General features: G+C 43.2%; 1 protein-coding gene across 5 annotated transcripts in view; it reads left to right on the forward strand.

Annotated features, from left to right (window-relative positions):
- The window catches only part of GLI3 (GLI family zinc finger 3), a 255,205-nt gene that overhangs the window by 171,054 nt on the left and 66,036 nt on the right, over positions 1–18,115 (forward strand). For all 5 annotated transcript variants that reach the window (XM_084896925.1, XM_084896927.1, XM_084896928.1 and 2 more), the window contains exons 5-7: positions 1,300–1,505; positions 5,689–5,835; positions 10,861–11,062. In XM_084896925.1, coding sequence (XP_084753051.1) covers positions 1,300–1,505; positions 5,689–5,835; positions 10,861–11,062 — 555 coding nt within the window. The remainder of the gene's footprint in view (positions 1–1,299; positions 1,506–5,688; positions 5,836–10,860; positions 11,063–18,115) is intronic.

Here is an 18,115-nt window from a genome sequence, read left to right on the forward strand (position 1 = left end):
GAGAGCAAATTCACTATCTGATCTCGGTTTCATTTATTTCCGGGCCTGTGCTGTGCACTTGGTGGAGCCGGCTTCTCCGGAGATTGCGCTCTGACAGGGTGATAGGGGCCAGAGCCCTGCCGTCAATATGCACTTTGCTTTGAGGGGCGTGATGAGAAAACACGTTCCCCCTCCCTTTCATTTTTACACGTAAAGCCAGTGGCATAAGAGGAATCTGCCGTTCTCCGTAGATCCGTCTCTATCTCGGCTTCTCCTTTTTGTGGCCGGGCCCTCCGTCAATGGGAAAACGGAGAGCGCCAGTGTTGAGCCTGTCCGGCCAGTTCACTGGATTATCCACACAAAATGCTTCCCATTGAAGGAGGAACAAGGCAGGGAGGGTGTTGGCCAGTCCCGCTGCTCTTCAGAAATGCCTCTTGCAGGGGCTTTAGGGACGGCTGTGGGGAAGCAGGACCAGGAGGGGATCCGGGTATGGTGGCAGCAGGGTGTGTTCGGGAATTTATTCTCATCCACCAAGTGTCCAATCTGCTTTAGCGCCCCAAAACCAAAGCATGAGCTTGATCACAATTTCATTCTCTCCGACTTTGCAACCCCAGGAGCACTTCATTACTGACTGTTTTCCTGAATGTGGCTGATCAGGATGCCATGCAAAAAGAGAGTGTGAGCAGAAGCTGGCTCTCCCCGCTGCCTTGCAGAGAGGAGGAGCTGCCCTCAGCAAGGGAAGCCCAGATCTGTGAGGCTGGGTTCATTCAGATGCAAGACTTCCCAGTAAAGCCGGAGCAGGGATATGTGGAGTGTCTGATTTCACATTTTTCAGACTTCTTTTGCACTTAGTCACCTTTCTTATTGGTGGGCAGCTCTGCCATGTGCGTGCTCAGATTTCCAGTCTAGACACATTTGCTTTCTTCTCAATGCAGCACCGTGATGAGGAGAGGTGTTTTCAGTGGTGAAAGGAATGATCAGGTCAAATTGAAAGTACAGTCTCAGAAGCTGCTTTAAGCTCAGATGCTGGTTGTTTGGAATTTCTCTTTGTGAAAGCCAGAGGCAGACCTTTGCTTTTCTATATTCAGTGTCATCAACTTTTTCAACGGTCGATTTTCTTTGCCCAAATAATCCTATAGACTACATGCATCATGTCACCATGACTTTAAGGTAAAAGAAATAATATATTCCTGATATTTTTTTCCCCCCCGTAGACACCTTGAGTTCACTTAAAATCTTATGTCTTCTCACAGACAGCCTCTGCCTGTGGCGACACTTGTTTCATGAGTACGTCTTGTACCCGGTGTTCTTTCTCCCCAGGCCTTCTGCCTTATCGAGTAGCCCAACGTATTCGGACCTGCCCTTCATCAGGATCTCCCCACACCGGAACCCTGCCACCGCCTCCGAGTCCCCCTTCAGCCCTCCGCATCCCTACATCAACCCCTACATGGACTACATCCGCTCCCTGCACAGCAGCCCGTCCCTGTCCATGATCTCCGCGGCCCGGGGGCTGAGTCCCACAGATGGTAAGTCTCAGACCGACCGACCCATTCTGCCTCTACCCATCACACCACCTTCTTCCCCCGCCTCCCCTGGGGCATGGTGTCGAGTAGTGTTGTTGATTGAAACACATGCCAGACACTAGGCTGAGTGCTTTACGTTCATGCTTTCCTGTCAATGTAGACACCTCCATCAGGGTGGGGCTATTATCTCCATTTTCAGGTAAAAATAGCAATGTGCAGAGGGGCCAACTAGTTTGCAGCCTGGTGCATTGGCATAGATGACAGAGGTGCATCATCCTTGCTCTTATCCACCTTTCTGTTTTGCATCTTGACAGAAGTTGAGACTGGCCCTGCGCGCATTCTTACAGTGAGCATGTGTAGGAACTGGAGCCTTTTGCTCACTATCCAGTGTTTGCTTTTCTGTTCTGCAGTACATTTATACAGATGTGTCTACTCCAGCGGCTCCTCTCGAACTCCAGTGTGCATATGGATCTCCTGGGATGGGGACAAAATGTGATTCTTTGTTGGGCGGGTCCAGGAGTGGCTGGAGATTCTGCACGTCTGAAAAGCTCTCAGGCGATGTCAGTGCTGCTGGTCCGTGGACCACGCTCTGAGCAGCAGGGTCTCAGAGAATTTGATGGTTCAGAACGGATGCTGCCTTCTATCCTTGATAGTGCCAAACAGAAACTGGAAGAGGGATGTGGTGGGAACAAAAAAGAACTTTGACCTTAATTCGGTAATACCTGATGCTCATGTTAAGCTCTCTCAAGGATCAGATTCTAGTTGGTTCTGTTAGCCTCCAAATTAATTATGTTGACATGAGTCTTTTTCATTGGACTTGTGTATTCTGCACCTGTCAAGTTCTAAACCATTTCTTTGATTCAGGAAGAACATGTTCCATCGCATGCACACGTATACAAACTCACTTGCCCACAATTGCCAGAACCTGAATTAAGGTCCAGAATTGCATAATCCTTATTGATTGCAGGTGGTAGGTTGTGAGTTCTCTGCAGCAGGTCACAAATCCCTGGTGCTTGATGGGGAGCTCAGAGAAACACAGTATGCTCCAATACACTGAGCAGCAGCATCTCTACATAGACCACTCTCCGAGGCTGTCTGTGTGTGGTGGGAATAGTGTGTGGGAAAGCCTCACGAGGTTGCTCAGTAAACATCTACTCAGTTGTGCTTCCAGGAGTAGCAGTGCTCCAGGAACAGCTGCTGGCTCCCTTGTAAGGCACCTAAAGAGAATGAGTTTTGCCATTTGGATAAGATTCACCTTTCCGCCCCAGTTTTATTGAAATATTAGAGGCCAGGTGCTCGAAATTCATGCATGGGGTGCAGAGGGTGGTGTGTCCCTCAAACCAGCCTTCCCCTTCTCCAATCTGAGACTGCTGGCTCCCAACCACTCACCTACCTGCCTGATTACCCCCTAACTACTCCCCTGCCAGCCTGATAGATGCCTAACTGCTCCCCTGCTGGCCAGATTGCCCCTAACTGCCCTCCCCCGCAGGCCTGGTTCCCCCCATCTGCCCTCCCCTTCATGTATAATGTGAAGTGATTACCTCAGTAAGTTTAGTTAACATACATTTTCTCATATAGATAGAAAAAGGGGAAAAAATGTTATCTCCCCTGTGATGAGACAGTTTAGGATTTAATATCTTAACAATTTTCAAATACACCATATAGCAGTGGTTATTATGTGCATAATATTGCACATCTCTAGTTCTTATTTCTCTTATAATTGGAAGTTTGTAAGATTTACATTTTAAAAATAAAGCCATCAGAGAGTCAAACACAATCTACTGGTTAGGATTTGCTCTTAAAATGGGGGAAATGGAAAGTTACCTCCATGGAGTACTTGGGAATTTTTGGAAAGAGACCAGAGGCTGAGAAGGGGAAGGGAGGTCAGCTCACAGTGGACTTGAAGTTGCGCCTGGCTTGTGGAAATTTAGTTGAGTCAAGAGAAATTGGACCTCTAGTTTAAAGGATCTTATCCATACTATTTCATGGTGAGTGTGAATAAGACATTTTTGGTTGGTTGTTCTACCTAACTCTTCTTGCCTCAAGAGTCCAATAATATCCAATAAAATAAAGTCAAGTCACTAATATTTCCTGTGGTCTAAGAATTTTTAATATGTGTCATGTCTTTATCATGTATAAAATGTTTATGGGCATACCATCAGTAGATGAGTGGATAAGAAAGCTGTGGTACATTTATACCATGGAATACTATGCAGCAGTGAAAAATAAAAAAATCTTAGCTTTTGGGACAGCATATGGGGACCTGGATAGTATCACGCTAAGTGAAATAAGTTAGTCAGAGAAAGTCAATTATCACATGATCTCACTCATGTGGAATCTAATTAATAAAATAAATTGATGAAGGGAGTGGGTCCAGAGACATGGAAGCATGGAACAGAGTGTGGAATCTCAGAGGGAAGGTGGGGGAGGGAAGCTGGATAGGAGGTGATCAACCAAACACCTTGTTTGCATATATGCATAACTCATGGACACAGACAGTGGGGTGGTGAGAGTCTGGGGCTGGGGGAGGGGCGGGAGTGGGCTGGAGAGGGTCGATGGGGCAAAAAGGGGATATAGGTAATACTTTCAGCAATAAAGATTTTTAAAGAAAGTCTGTGGGCACAAATGTGAAGCACAAAGCTATTTATAGAGTGCCAGTTTTTCTACATAATAATTGCAACACTAACTTTTAGTGATGGAATGCTATGTGCTAATAGGCACGTACATGCATCCCTGCATTCATGCTCCCAACAACCTCATGGAGCAGCCAGAGGCAGAGCTGGCATTGGTATCCAGATCCTCACGAATCTGGAGACCACCCTCAGAACCTCTGCGGTACCCGTCAGGTTTGCCATAAATTGGCAGGTGGACACTGATCATTATCCCACTCTTACAGAGCTGACTCTTGCCAGTAAATTGCTCCAGATTGGTAGGTATATTTTCTTTTTGATTTTGTAATGAAAAAAAAAAGAGCTTTTAAATTATAGAACACAAAATTGCAGCTTATCATTCAGTCGTGTGTTATTAAAGCTGTGCAGCCTTTCCCCTGGTAAGTGCTGGGTCCTCCAGGTAGTGAGAGCTGACTCAGACACGCCTGTCAGGAAGCTTAGAGAAGTATGTTAAGTATGTCTGGGAAGAAATCATAGATGTCTAAGTTGTCAGCTACTGTAAGGAATGTGAACACACTGGGATTTTTATATAAGAAACAGTTTCATTTTGTAAGGCAGAGGTGGGAATGCGTTATGTGCATCCATACATTTTAATCATTTTAAGTTCTTGAAGATTTCTTTCAACTGTGAGGGTACAAGAAATAATGTTTCTCCCACCTTTTAAGTTCTTCTGGCTGGCTTGTCATTAATAAGAGACAGGTTAACAGGAGAAGATGCCCCAAATTTATTACGGATATACATGCAGAGGTGCCATAAAAATATGGAACCTGAAGATGTATTTGGGGTGTCTATGGCCTTCTGGACAGAGGAGAGGGGTTTCAAAGGGACAGCAGGCAGTGGACAGCAGGCAGGTGAGAAAGAGCAAATGTGCTAACGAATTCTTGCTGGGCCACCTGGAAACAATTGGACACAGAGGGATATTAAAAAAAAAAAAAAAAAAAAAGTTTTTTTAGATTTCACTCTGTCTGCCACACTTAGTTTACATTATGATGTTAAATGATGCTCCCTTATTTATGTCTCAGATACAGTTGGCATTCAATATGATTATATGTTAATTTCAGATGTACAGCCCATGGGTCAGGCAGTTGAATAATTTACAAAGTGATCCCCTGATAATTCTGGTACCCAGATGTTCCTTTCTTGTAAACAGGGCTTTTGTGTGTGTGTGTGAATTCCTGTAGGTGTGTAAGGAAGAGAGTCAGACGTTCTTTCTGAGTCTTTCATGCCTTAAAATCAATACCCCAACATACATCTTTTTTGGGATGGCAGAACTTTGGTCCCTTCAACACTAACCTCAAATATTTTACAATGTATTTTTTATTTTCTCTATTCTTTTCCTTCAGTTTTCTTTCCGAATAAGAGATGTCTGGTAGACGTAAGTGAAAGCACACTGTGTCAAAGGAATCTTACTAGACTGAGCCAGCCATCACAGGAGTTGTCGATGTGGGCTGCATAACAAATGGACTGTTGACCTTCTTTCAACAAGTCCCCATCCTTTTCTCCCTCTTCCCTTCCAGCGCCCCACGCGGGAGTCAGCCCCGCAGAATACTACCATCAGATGGCTCTGTTAGCTGGCCAGCGCAGCCCCTACGCAGACATCCTGCCCACGGCGGCCACCACCGGCGCGGGGGCCATCCACATGGAGTACTTCCATGCCATGGACAGTAAGTGATGGGGCCGCTTTCTGTAGAGGGAAGACGGGGGAGGGGGCGGGGGGGACACACACGCAGATGCTAACTCATGCACTGGAGAGGAAGACACAGAGATTAGGCAATTGTCCAACTTGACAAACCAGAGAAAGAGGAGGAGCCACCGGTACTTGGTGCTCTGGTTCTGCTGGTGTCTTAGGAAGCTGCCAGATAACTGGGCCGCCCCAGGAATCCTTGTATAACTCAGAACGAACTGGGAGGTGCAGGCGATTGTGATTCGGCAGATAAGCAAAACACGGCTCTGTCCTGTCTTGGAAACCTGTTTGATTACATGAGTGTACATAGCCTAGTCATTCCTTGGTTTTATAGATTTTATGACCTTAAAAGTTAATTTTTCAAAAGACCTGTACTTGGTTTGACTTTTTTTTTTTTTTTTATTTGATTTGCCTCATATGTTTTCTTTACATTAAAACTAACATTTCACTAAAACCTTTTATCTAGGAAAAATAAAAAGCATTTCCAAATTAGAAACCTATTTTTGGTACACAGCAGCGGAAGAAAATGGGGTCATTGGATGCATTTTGTATCAGTTGTTTTGGGGATCTTATGATGATTTCTCTTTGTCACTGACCAAGATGGGTAGGAAAAGGAGGCTATGGCTGTGACTTTTCAGAGCATCCAGGAGTTCTCGGCTATGCAGGTTCTTTGAGTCGACATCCATTTATTAGGTAGCAGGAAGTGACTTGGAAGCACCATCCAGGGGGTCACCCATGAAAGCCACTACCCTTTGAATATGACACTAATAAGACTTTGAGGAAAGCATATGCTTGAGATTTTGTTTATACTCCCTAGTAGCAGTGATTCACTTGTTTTCTATATTTGTTATTGATTTCAGTGAGGAAGGGAGAAGGAAAGAGAGATAGAAACTTGGATGATGAGAATCATTGATTGGCTGCCTCCTGTGGGCCCCCCTACTGGGGATCAAGCCCACAACCTGGGCATGTGCCCTGGGACCCTTCAGTCCTCAGGCCAATGCTCTATCCACTGAGCCCAACCAGCTAGGACAACTTGTGTTTTTCCATCACAGTCTATTTGTATTCTTTTGTGAAAAGGGCATACATTTGTCAACTTAGGCACTAGTTAGTAATTCAGTCCCTAGGTCTGGAGAAGGTCCGGGTAGAATCTATAGCTCAGTCTTACTATGATACTTGGCTATGTTACATAGTAACCTACGCTTGCACAGGTTTCCCTTTGAGAGTTTATTACCTCACACAAAGTGAAAGAACTGCATCACATGTTCTGCAGGGCCTTTGTTGTTCTGCTCTGTAGAGTGGAGAGCTTCAATTTCAGATTCATCATAACCACTTTTCAATTAGGAACTGTTGAAAAAAAAAAAGTTTGGCGTTATTATGCAAATTCGTTATTTTAAATCTGCAAATAATTAAAATAATACAGAATCCTTGGAAGGTCAGCCCATATATTGCCTTCTTTATTTGATGAGAATCTGTTTAGTCAGACAGTGGTGGTTTTTATCTAAATAAAGGATGAAGCTATCCTTTTACTTTGTAAAAACTAATTAAGGGATTTTAATTTGCCAAGTATATGGTAAATTGATTATCATTAAGTAGGAATTTAGATGTCCTATCATTCATCATATAAAAAGAAAACTCCTTTTTCTTTGTCAGAATATTTTATTAGAATGGAGAAACAAAACAATTAAGAGAAAGCCAAATCTGTTGGAACAATAAGAATGCTCGAGCTTGTATTTAAGAAGGAAATGGTTTGGCCAGTGAAGACCTGGACCTGTTCTCTTTCAGCTGTTTTGAAAGTGCTCACCTTGTCTCTTCTTTCCTTCCACAGAGGGTCCCAGATCACTGCCTCACAGTGCTGACTTTATCTTGCTTTGCTCGGTTATTAGGGGGTTGGGAAAAGCATAATGAAGGGGTTGGGAAGTGCATACAGTACTAGATTCTTTCTCTCTAAAATACTTGAAATAGCATTTGGTTAAACAGAGCATAAGAAGTGTACCCAGGATTTAGCAGACTTTTCCAATAGCGAAGTTAAACCATTTAAAAAAATTTTGTTAAATATATTTCTTTATTGATTTCAGAGAGAAAGGAAGATGTAGAGAGATATAGAAACGTCAGTGATGAGAGAAAATCACCAATTGGTTTCCTGCATGCCCCCCACTGGGGATTGAGCCTGCAACCCAGGCACATGCCCTTGGCCAGAATCGAACCTGAGACCCCTCAATCTGCAGGCCAACACTCTGTCCACTGAGCCAAACTGGCCAGGGCCCATTTAAAACTTGCAGTGAAAGCACAGCTGCAGTAGCAAAGCCAAACTGGGATCCAGCATGTCACGCAGGCCCGTTGTCACAGATCTGGACTCCTCGGTTGGCAAAAATCACAAGACTGTTTTCAGATGAGCAGCTGATTTTTAAAAAATACATTTTTATTGATTTCTGAGAGGAAGGGAGAGGGCGAGAGAGATAGAAACATCAGTGATAAGAGAGAATCATTGATTGGCTGCCTCCTGCATTGCCCCCTACTGGGGATCGAGCCTGCAACCTAGGCATGGGCCCTTGACCGGAATTGAACCTGGGACCCTTCAGTGTGCAGGTCTACGTTCTATCCACTGAGCCAAACCCACTAGGGCAACACCTGATTTTTAAATGTGCCAATAGTGGGCATAGCTGGGTTCCAGCCAGCTTCAGTATAGAGCATTTTTGTGTTGCATTCTAGAATGAAGTCTGTTTTATGGCTCTCATTCTACCTTTTGAGAGCTGAGTGACCTTAAAGGACAGGAGAGCGAGAGGTATCCCTACAAGGAACATGTTAGAGATGAGGACACCTGAAAAACAACACTGTTGATATTGGCGAAAACTGACTTATATTCCATCTTGGAGGGAAAAACAGATTTCCTGGACCAGCCAGGCCGAGAGCAACCTCAGGGTCCTTGGAGGGATGAAGTCAGGCTCCAACTGTGTCTGTCTGGCTTGGGAAGGTGTGAAGGGAATATAAGGACACTAGAGTTTTATAGCATCAGCTGGTCTCCTTAAGTAGTTAGTGATTTAAATAATTAAAGGCATTTCAGAGATCAGCTCTTTCTAAAATGTCCTGTTACTTCTAACTGTGCCATTGATCCCTGAGTCCCAGTGAGTCCAAGTGAGAAGGTTATCGTTGAGGATTGTCTGGAAGTCGACTTAAGTCCAGTTTGTCCTCGGAAATTTTTTGGAAGTGAAATATATTTCTTCATTGAAAAATTTCTATATGATGAAATTAGCCTCTCGTAGTAAATGTTAAACATCTATATGTAAGGCAGATGCCATAATAAAACACTAAAAGGTATGTACATAGTTGGGATTACTATTTTTGTACTAACGTGCCCTGAATCAGGTAATGAATCTATTCTAAATGAAGAAACTCAATTTTAAATATGCCTGAAAGAAAAATTTGAGTAGGTACCACATTTGTCATTTGAGTTGGTTTTCCAGTTTTATACATGGGTGGTGGTACTAACTTACTAAGTTCCAGTTTGTGATTTATTTTTTGTTTACTATAAAATATATCTCTATTTATTTCTATAATATTATCTGTAGGGCCTTTTTATTCACCTATTCTATGTTATTGCATTAAAGCATGTTGGATTGTGGTCTTGTGTCAAGGTCCATCTCTGATGAGGAAAATACTCCAATGGGTTTTCCAGAGACCAAGTGCCTAGATTTCTTTATATAAAGAAGACTTAGCTTTTACTTATGTTTTCTGGGTGTCATAAAATTGCCTTGTCCATCTAACCAGGAATCTCCATGCTATGACATAGAAATCCTCCATTGTTAGTTCAAAGTAATCATGTTTTATTTGCCATTATCTCCCGATCTTATGTTTTCTTTCTTTCATTAAACTTTATTTTGATGACACTGTAATATAAATGTAATCTTAGAAAAGGCAGGAGCGGGCCTGTGAACCACATGCATAGCTATGCCCTGAGAATTAGATCTCGAATATCTACCAAATTGAAGGTAAATGGGCATTTATTTTTTTTATCTCTCCAGTTAAGAAGGGTTAACAAGTTGGCATGCCTTTACATTGTGACTTGTTCACCTCCAGATTAGAATTTCATGGGTGGGATCTTTTTGAAGGTGAAACATTCTAATGTAGATAATTAATAAGTCCAGAGAATTAAAATAGACTTATCAAATCTCATTATAATGCCTACTGGGGTTGTATAGACAAACTACATCCCAAAATTTTAAACGTTTCTTGGGACTCATGTTGTCGTTAGGCTATAGGGAGTTTAGGGCAGGGTTCCTCGATTTTAGCACTCGTGAGGCCAGACAGTTTATTGTGGGGAGCTGTCCCACACATCACTGGGTGTTCAACAGCATCCCTGGCCTCTTCCCACTAGATGTAAGTTGCACCCCATGAGCTGTGATAAGCAAAATGTCTCCAGATGTTGTCATTTGACCCCTGGGGACAATATTGCCCCCCAATTGAGAAACCATTAATTTGGGTAATATATTTTAGCAGTTGCTTTAAGAAATAAATCAGATAACTACAGGCATTGTGGGGAAACGAGTGTATAACCAAGCTGGATCTTTTATCTTAGGATACTTTAACTCACTTTTCCTTTGGCTCATTGCCTTAAAGTGATGCGTGTTGGGCGGGTGGTGTGTGTTGTGTAGCTGTGGGAACCACTGTCTGTGTTGCTTGTGGTGAATTAATGACGGGAATATCTAAGCAGCCATCAGCTTCATAAATCACTAGAAATGAGAGGGATAACACATAAAAGTCTTTCCCTTTTGTTTAGCAATTTATCATTTTGCCTACACATTAATAAACAGAGCTCCCCTGAGGTAAGCCCTTGGAAGATAAATATTTCTCCCTAATTTCCTCAATTGTAGCCAGTAGATCACAAGTGGGAGGAGAGGTACTTGTCATCGGAAGTTGCCACTTCTTATCCTTCATTTCTTCCACGCAGGCGAGCGGCAATAAATAACAGGTACGGCAGGTAATCGGGTTCTGTTTTGTTTATTAACAGGCACCAGGTTCCCCAGCCCCAGGCTGTCAGCCAGGCCAAACCGAAAACGCACACTGTCTATATCACCACTGTCCGATCATAGCTTTGACCTTCAGACCATGATAAGGACGTCTCCCAACTCCTTGGTCACAATTCTCAATAATTCCCGCAGCAGCTCTTCAGCAAGTGGCTCCTATGGTCACTTATCTGCAAGTGCAATCAGGTATGTATTTTCCTGAAGTGGTTACGTGTTTTCTTTAATAAAACATCAGCTCTGGACTGCACCTGGATTTGCAGTACTGGATGCCGGTGAGGACGGATACAGCAGCAGGACATGAGGCCTGACCCAGGAAGCAGATCAAAGGTCACTATACTGAATTCCAGATCCAATTATTGGGCCCAAAATATTTTTTTTCCTGTAGACTTCTAGTCAGTAGCCCACTATATAGAAATAGTAGTTATTCAGTTATGATGAAATTCATTTCATAAAGACTGTGAATAGGGCAAATCTTTTTATCCCAGCCCCTGTTATTGATTATAGTTCTGTAGTGGAAAAACTGACTCATACCTGGTTATTAGAAATAGTTTTTTCTCTGCTAATTCCTGTCCCTAGAAATTGAACTGCCATTGGAAGAGGTGTTTCAAATGGGTCTCATTTCCTGCAGGGCAAACATAAATAGAATAAAGAAATTAGTAACACACTCATTTCTCACTTTCAGTTTAATGGCTAAAATGAAGATGGTTTCATATCCTTAGTAGTTTTAGGTCTGGCATGGCCAGGATAGAGACCTCAGTGCCATTGAGAGCTCTGTGCCCAGAGCTACATCAAAAGTGGAAGTCAGTGTGGGTTTCTGTTTTCAGCACTGACCAGCTCTGCCTGGTAAGGGGGAGCAGGTTGTGTTTTCTGCTTCATGTAGCATCAATCAGCCCTTTCCAACAACAGGAGTGAGGACATACCTGGCAGGTCCATTGCCACTTCCTGAGGCAGAATAGGAATGAGCTTGGCCTCCAAAGCAAGGTGGTTCTGCACCCTTGCTGTAGTCTACACCTTGTTGTATGTTGAAGAGACAATGCAAAAGTGAGTTGCAGGGGGTGGGGCGGGGGAGGAGATACTGAGTAATAGAGGGATACAGCGCCAAATTACCAATGTCCTCAAAGCTCTCTGAGAACATCTTCTAAGGATCACATGACAACCTTTTCTCCCCCCAGGATCAGTGAAGGTGATAGATCTTAACTAAAAAAGGTAGTTTTCATTTATTCCCAGATGTGGTCATTACTTTCATATATTACTTCATTCAATCAGTTATTTGTTCCCCAAATACTTAACTGCATATTCATCTGTGTGCTTGTCACTGGGCTGGTCGTGGAGGCTACAAACATAAACGAGAGACATGGCTGGCGCTCCCACAGAACCCACAGAAGGGAGGAGCTTCCGGTCAGACATGAATGAGTGAGTGGAGCAGGTGAGGCCCTGAGTGGGAAGTGTGATGGATGAGGGGCCGTCAGCAGCCCAGGGCTTCCGATGGCAGTCAACACAGGGAAGGCTTTACTTACACCAAAACATGCGGCTGGAGGTGGGCAGGGACCAGGCTGTACACTATGCCCTGGACCACAGATCCAGGAACAAGAACAGGAGGCGGCATTGTTTTTGGGGTGAGGGAGCTGATGCTTGGGGAGGTTAGTGGGCTGAAGCAAAGGCACTCAGCTACTTTTGGGGCAGAATCTAATGAATCCAACTTTGAACTTCCTCTTTATTTTTTTTAATTGTTGACACTGTGGCACATGTCCCCCATTCCCCCTCCACCCCTGCCCTTTGCTCATCTCCACCCAGCCCTCCACCTTTCCCCCATCTGGCTATCACCTCACTGTTGTCTGTGCCCATGGGCTGTGCATATTCTGTCGCTAATCTCTCCACCTTCTTTCTTACTGTTCCCCAGGCCATACTTCTCTCTAAACTGAAAGGATTGGCAGGAAACACCATTTACAACAGAGAAATAGTATCTGATGATGTTTTTAAAGATTATGTTATGCTTGTACTAATGTGGTTTTCCTAACCAGTGCTTCAAGGCAGATCTCATTGGAGAAAGTGTCACTGCTCTTTATAATCCTGGAGGGTGTGTCTGCTGGGCTGTTGAGTGGCAAGTAACTTTTAAAGCCTTTAGAACACTCTGCTTATGTAAAACCTAATGAATTTCTATCTAAAGCATCATTCAAAAAGTGTGTGTTTCTCAGTGAAACGTTCGGGTCGTCCTTGTGTTGTGAGCATACAGGCCTTTGTGTGCTCATTATGTCTGTTGAGACTGCCTGTTTTTCTAGGAAATGTTGTGCCTGGTAACTTTCATGGATGGAAGTGGAAGCCTTATTTATTTATTTGTTCTTTTCAGGTATCAGCACATGCACGTCAAGCGTGTCCCTAACTTACCCATACACCAATAATAATAGCTGTCCGCCCATTCTCTGCAAAACTGGAAAGAACTGGCCTTACTTTGAATGGCAGTGGTTGTGCCATAAATTCCACAGCTGTAACCAGAAAGTGGATGGCCTCATTAGTACAAAGCCACAGAGTTGGTTTAGATTAGAATTTTCCTTCTCGTCCCTTCCCCCACCCCCTTCCCCTCTCTACTCCTCTTGAAGTCGGTTTCTTAGATTATGGGGCCCTCATGTTCTCCCGGTGTTGCCTGTTGCCTGATTTCACCTCCGAAGCTGGTTTCATGAGCAAACCATTGGGAGAGAGATGAGATACTGAAAAGTAAATGTTGGCATTGGATCCTTCAGCTTCAGAAAATGGGCTTTTTCTGCAGCATGAAGCTTCTTATCCCATGCCCTGACCTACAGTGATACATCATAAAGGGGTCGCATGAGTTTCTTTTAAGGGTGTTTTAAAAACTCACATCTGAATGAAATTTTAACAACCAGGGCAATTGAAAAAAAAAATTTTTATAGGTAGAGTTGATTTTACATTTAAAACTAGACATTTTTTTAAGACTCCAGAGGGGCCACGTATTCTTTACGCTTCCCCTTGGGTAGGAGATGGCGCCTTCGTGATGGGGCCTTCCCAGTCCCACCTACTTCTGGCTCTGCTGCGGCTTAGCTCTTGGGCCTGGCCAGCTCGGTCGGGCCCACCCTGTCATGTTGGGGTCCCAGAGATGAACCAGCAAACCGATGATCCTCTCTTTTGAAGCAAATATTAAAAAAATGTGGGAGTATTACTCAGTTACCACGGCCTCCCTCACCCTTTCTCCACATGTAGTGCACATTAATGCAAAGGACCCCTAGCACCTCGACTCTGTGGAAGCGAGATCTCCATGGAAACTCTAAGGGGAAAACTATTATCTTAAAGAAGCGTTAAAAATGCCACGTGGATTGAAGTCATTAAACTATAAAATCGAGCCTTTCACCTTTAAGTGTGCAGTGGCTGGGTGATCCAGCCTCTTGCCATCTTTCTTATGGTTGCTCAGTTTGTTTGTTTTTAATTTGTATTTGAAAACAGATCTCTTCAATACTGTAATCAACGCTCTTTACTCTTCCCACATAAAGGGCTGCAGTAGGCCAAATTATGCTGCTGCGGTTCTTGTGCATTAAGTTGCCCAGCATAGTCCCTCCCTTCCTGCCCGCTCCACATATGGAATTCCTAAAGTGATTTTTAAACACGTTATGGTCTTGTTCCATATGCTATTTTAACTGGGTTTTATTTCTTTGACTCTGGATGACTTTGAAGTGCCTAGGTACATAGTAGGGCTGAATAAATGTTTAATTATTTTCTAATATATGAACTGTTAAGTGTCCCCACTTAGATATCATTCTAGGAATTAAATAGAGATTTTATTTACAGATTGACCACAAGGGTTTCTGTACTAATGTTGAACTCACATCACTTCCTTGGTTGGAAAAAAATAATGTTTCTTGTGAAAGTCAAACGTGATTATAGACTTCAAAGTTTTATGTATTGATGTCAATTAATACGTAACTTTCCAGCTACAAATAATTATTTTACAACATGGACATTTAAATGAGATATATGGAAAGTGCTCGATTAAAACTTGCTGAATTAATGAATGATACAGTATGTGGATTTGATGGCATTTGTTGTAGTTACATAGCATCCTTACTTTCTACTTATACCCCAGATTTTAACCTAATTGGGGATAATTGTTGAGATCCCAAGACGGAAATTATCTAGGCAAGTGAGGTGTTACAGTGCTCTTAACTGTGATATTAAGAAATAGAATATATCAAAACTTTCTTAAAGATTCAGAGTTTGGGAATTTGAATTGTAAATCTTTGGAAGTAGAACAACTGGCTCCCACTCTCTTTTAACTAATCTCTGAGCTAAATTTGAAGGGGGAAGTGACTGTGAGTAGTTATCTTGACTTAGATGTGCTCAGAAAGAACTCTGTGCTATGATGCCACAGGCAGTGGGATGCCTCTTTAAAGTATTCTATCAAACAAAAATCTGTAACCATTCATCTGTTCTGAGGGATACAAATTATATTTGGTGATGAGGCTACCACACACATAGTCAGGGATCTGAAATCCACCTTTTTTTTTCTTCTCTAAAAAAAATAAAGGGCAAATTGGCATTTGGGTTAATTTATACTAGCTTTATAAATGTTGTCTCTGAAGAGTGTTTTTCAAAAGGTTTTACAAGGAACACTAGTCTCTAGAAGCTCTTCCAGTATGGCTGTTCAACCTATCTGTGTGGGACATTGGGGGCACGTGTGCACATTATAACGCTCCGCACTCAGGACTGTTGAACCCTAGTTCCTCAGACCTCTCGGAACTTGCCACTTCTTTTACTTTTTCTCCGTAACACTTGCTTTTGGATTGTTATCCTTCGAGGCCTGGGACCATCTTAGTGCATTGTTAGAAAGGTCTGGGCCACCCGACACTTTCTTTCTAGAGATTTTATGGTCTAGACATAGATTAACAGTCATAAGTCACATTCTTACAAATGTTTGTGTTTTTTAAGTTATCCCATCTTTCATGTAGTCATGTAGAAAAGAAGTGAAAACTATAAAAATAGTTTTCTGAATTATACTTTATAGAATGTTGAGTGAAGAGAATTTAGAAGCCAGAATATAAAGTCAATCTGTACTTAAGCGACCCATAAGGAAGAATAGGGTGAGTGGAAGTGCAAGCTCTGATAGACCTACCTGTAGACTAGACTCGGTCCTTCTTTCAAGGAGACAGAGATTTTGACAAATTTTCAACAGTATCAATACTCTATAAATCTAGAGAGAGATGGAATAAGTGCATGAACCCTCTAGGAAAATTTTTTAGGGCTTCTAAAGATATAATTTACTTTTTAAAAATTCTGACCTCTGTAATCAACAAAATTTATATCAGCTGCTGAGGTTCTGTAACAAGAAGTGAATCTAGTCACGAGCTTTGTTTTATGTCATACTGTTTTGCAGACATGCTGTCAAATTGTACTTTTCAGAGAAAAAAAAGTTTTTCTTTGAAACAATTCTGAGTGTGGTAGACAAAATAATGACTTCCAAAGATGTGCATATCTTTTTAAAAAATATATATTTTTATTGACTTTAGAGAGGAAGGAAGAAGAAGGAGAGAGAGAGAGAAACATTAGTGATGAGAGAGAATCATTGATTGGCTGCTTCTTGGATGCCCCACACTGGGGATCGAGCCCGCAATCCAGGCATGTGTCCTGACTGGGAATTGAGCCATGACCTCCTGGTTCATAGGTCAACGCTCAACCACTGAGCCACGTCAGCTGGGCAAGATGTGCTTGTCTTAATCACTGGAACCCATAAACCTTACCTTTGGTGGCAAAAGGAATTTTGTGCGTGCAAAGTTAAGGATTTTGAGATAAGGAGGTTATCCTGGAGTGTTCAGGTTACCCTAATGAAACCAGAAGGATCCTTATAATATGGAGACAGAAGGTGAAGGTCAGCCGAAACCGGTTTGGCTCAATGGATAGAGCGTCGGCCTGCAGACTGAAGGGTCCCAGGTTTGATTCCAGTCAAGGGCATGTACATTGGTTGCAGGCACATCCCCGGTGGGGGGTGTGCAGGAGGCAGTTGGTCGATGTTTCTCTCTCATCGACGTTTCTAGCTCTCTATCCCTCTTCCTTCCTCTCTGTAGAAAATCAATAAAAAATATTTAAAAAAAGAAAAGAAAAAAAAAAAAAGAAGAAGAAGGTGAAGGTCAGAGGGAGAGGAGAAGGTCAAAGCCATATGGGACTACGAGTCCAGGTTGCCAACAGCCTGTGGGAACTGGAAGAGGCAAGGTGCCTATAGACTCCAGAGGAATGAAGCCCTGCCAACCTGTTGGAGACTGACCCCAAAGCTGTGAGATAATAAGCGTGTGTAGTTTTAAGCCACTAAGTTAGCAGAAATTTGTTTTAGTGGCAACTGGATATTAATACGATGTGGAAGCAGTTTAGTCACTCCTCTCAGAGTTGAGTGCCTGCTATGTGCCAGGCAGTGTTCCAGGCACCAGGGGTCACAGGGGTCAGCAGGAAGCAAGACTGACCAGCCGCTAGCCCCACCCCCCACCGCACCTAGACCTTACATTACTATGAGAGTGCCTTGTGCTGCTGTGAGAATGAAAGTGTCAAACAATAGAAAGTGATTGGGCCACGTGCTGCAGAGGGGGGCACTGGTCTCCGGGGGCCTCTCTGAGGAGGTGACATTTAAGCTAAGAGCAGAGTGATCAAAAGGAAGCAGCCATGCTGACTTCCAGGACAGACACAGCAAGTACTGTGTGCAGAGAGACTCAGGAGGCAGAGCTTCTTAGGATGACAGCTCCCCAACAGTTAGGGTCACAGAGCAGGAAGTCCTCGAGGTTCTTTGCATACACATGGGAGGGGGGACCTCCTTGCCCAGCCACTGTCCACCCTCTGCTGCTTCCTAACAGAACTTGATCCAGAACCCCACTGTCTGCTCTGAGAGCAAGAGGAGCCTGGGCTCTCAAAACCGTGCCCTGATGCTGTGACAGTCAACAATTTCTCTTCCATGATCACATTCTAAATAGCCTTTGTAATCTCAGCACCTTGAGGAGCCAACGGCAGCACCGGCCCTTCTGGTCTGAGCCCAGGCCTCCGTATGTGTCTCACGGAGGGGACGTTTTCTGTTGCTGGCTTCTTAAGAATAAGCAGCGAGAGCTGAAAATCACCCGTTCCTTCTGTACGTTCTCTATCTCTTGGAATCTTAACGGTTGACATGGGTTTTAGAGAATGTTTATTCCTGTCACCTGGCTTTACCAGCAAAATAGCAGCCCAGAAAGAGAATGTTGCCCAAATGTGTTGTGAGCTTTT

This window comes from Pipistrellus hanaki, assembly GCF_964339955.1.
Source record: "Pipistrellus hanaki genome assembly, chromosome: 10".
In the NCBI taxonomy this organism is placed as follows: Eukaryota; Metazoa; Chordata; class Mammalia; order Chiroptera; family Vespertilionidae; genus Pipistrellus; species Pipistrellus hanaki.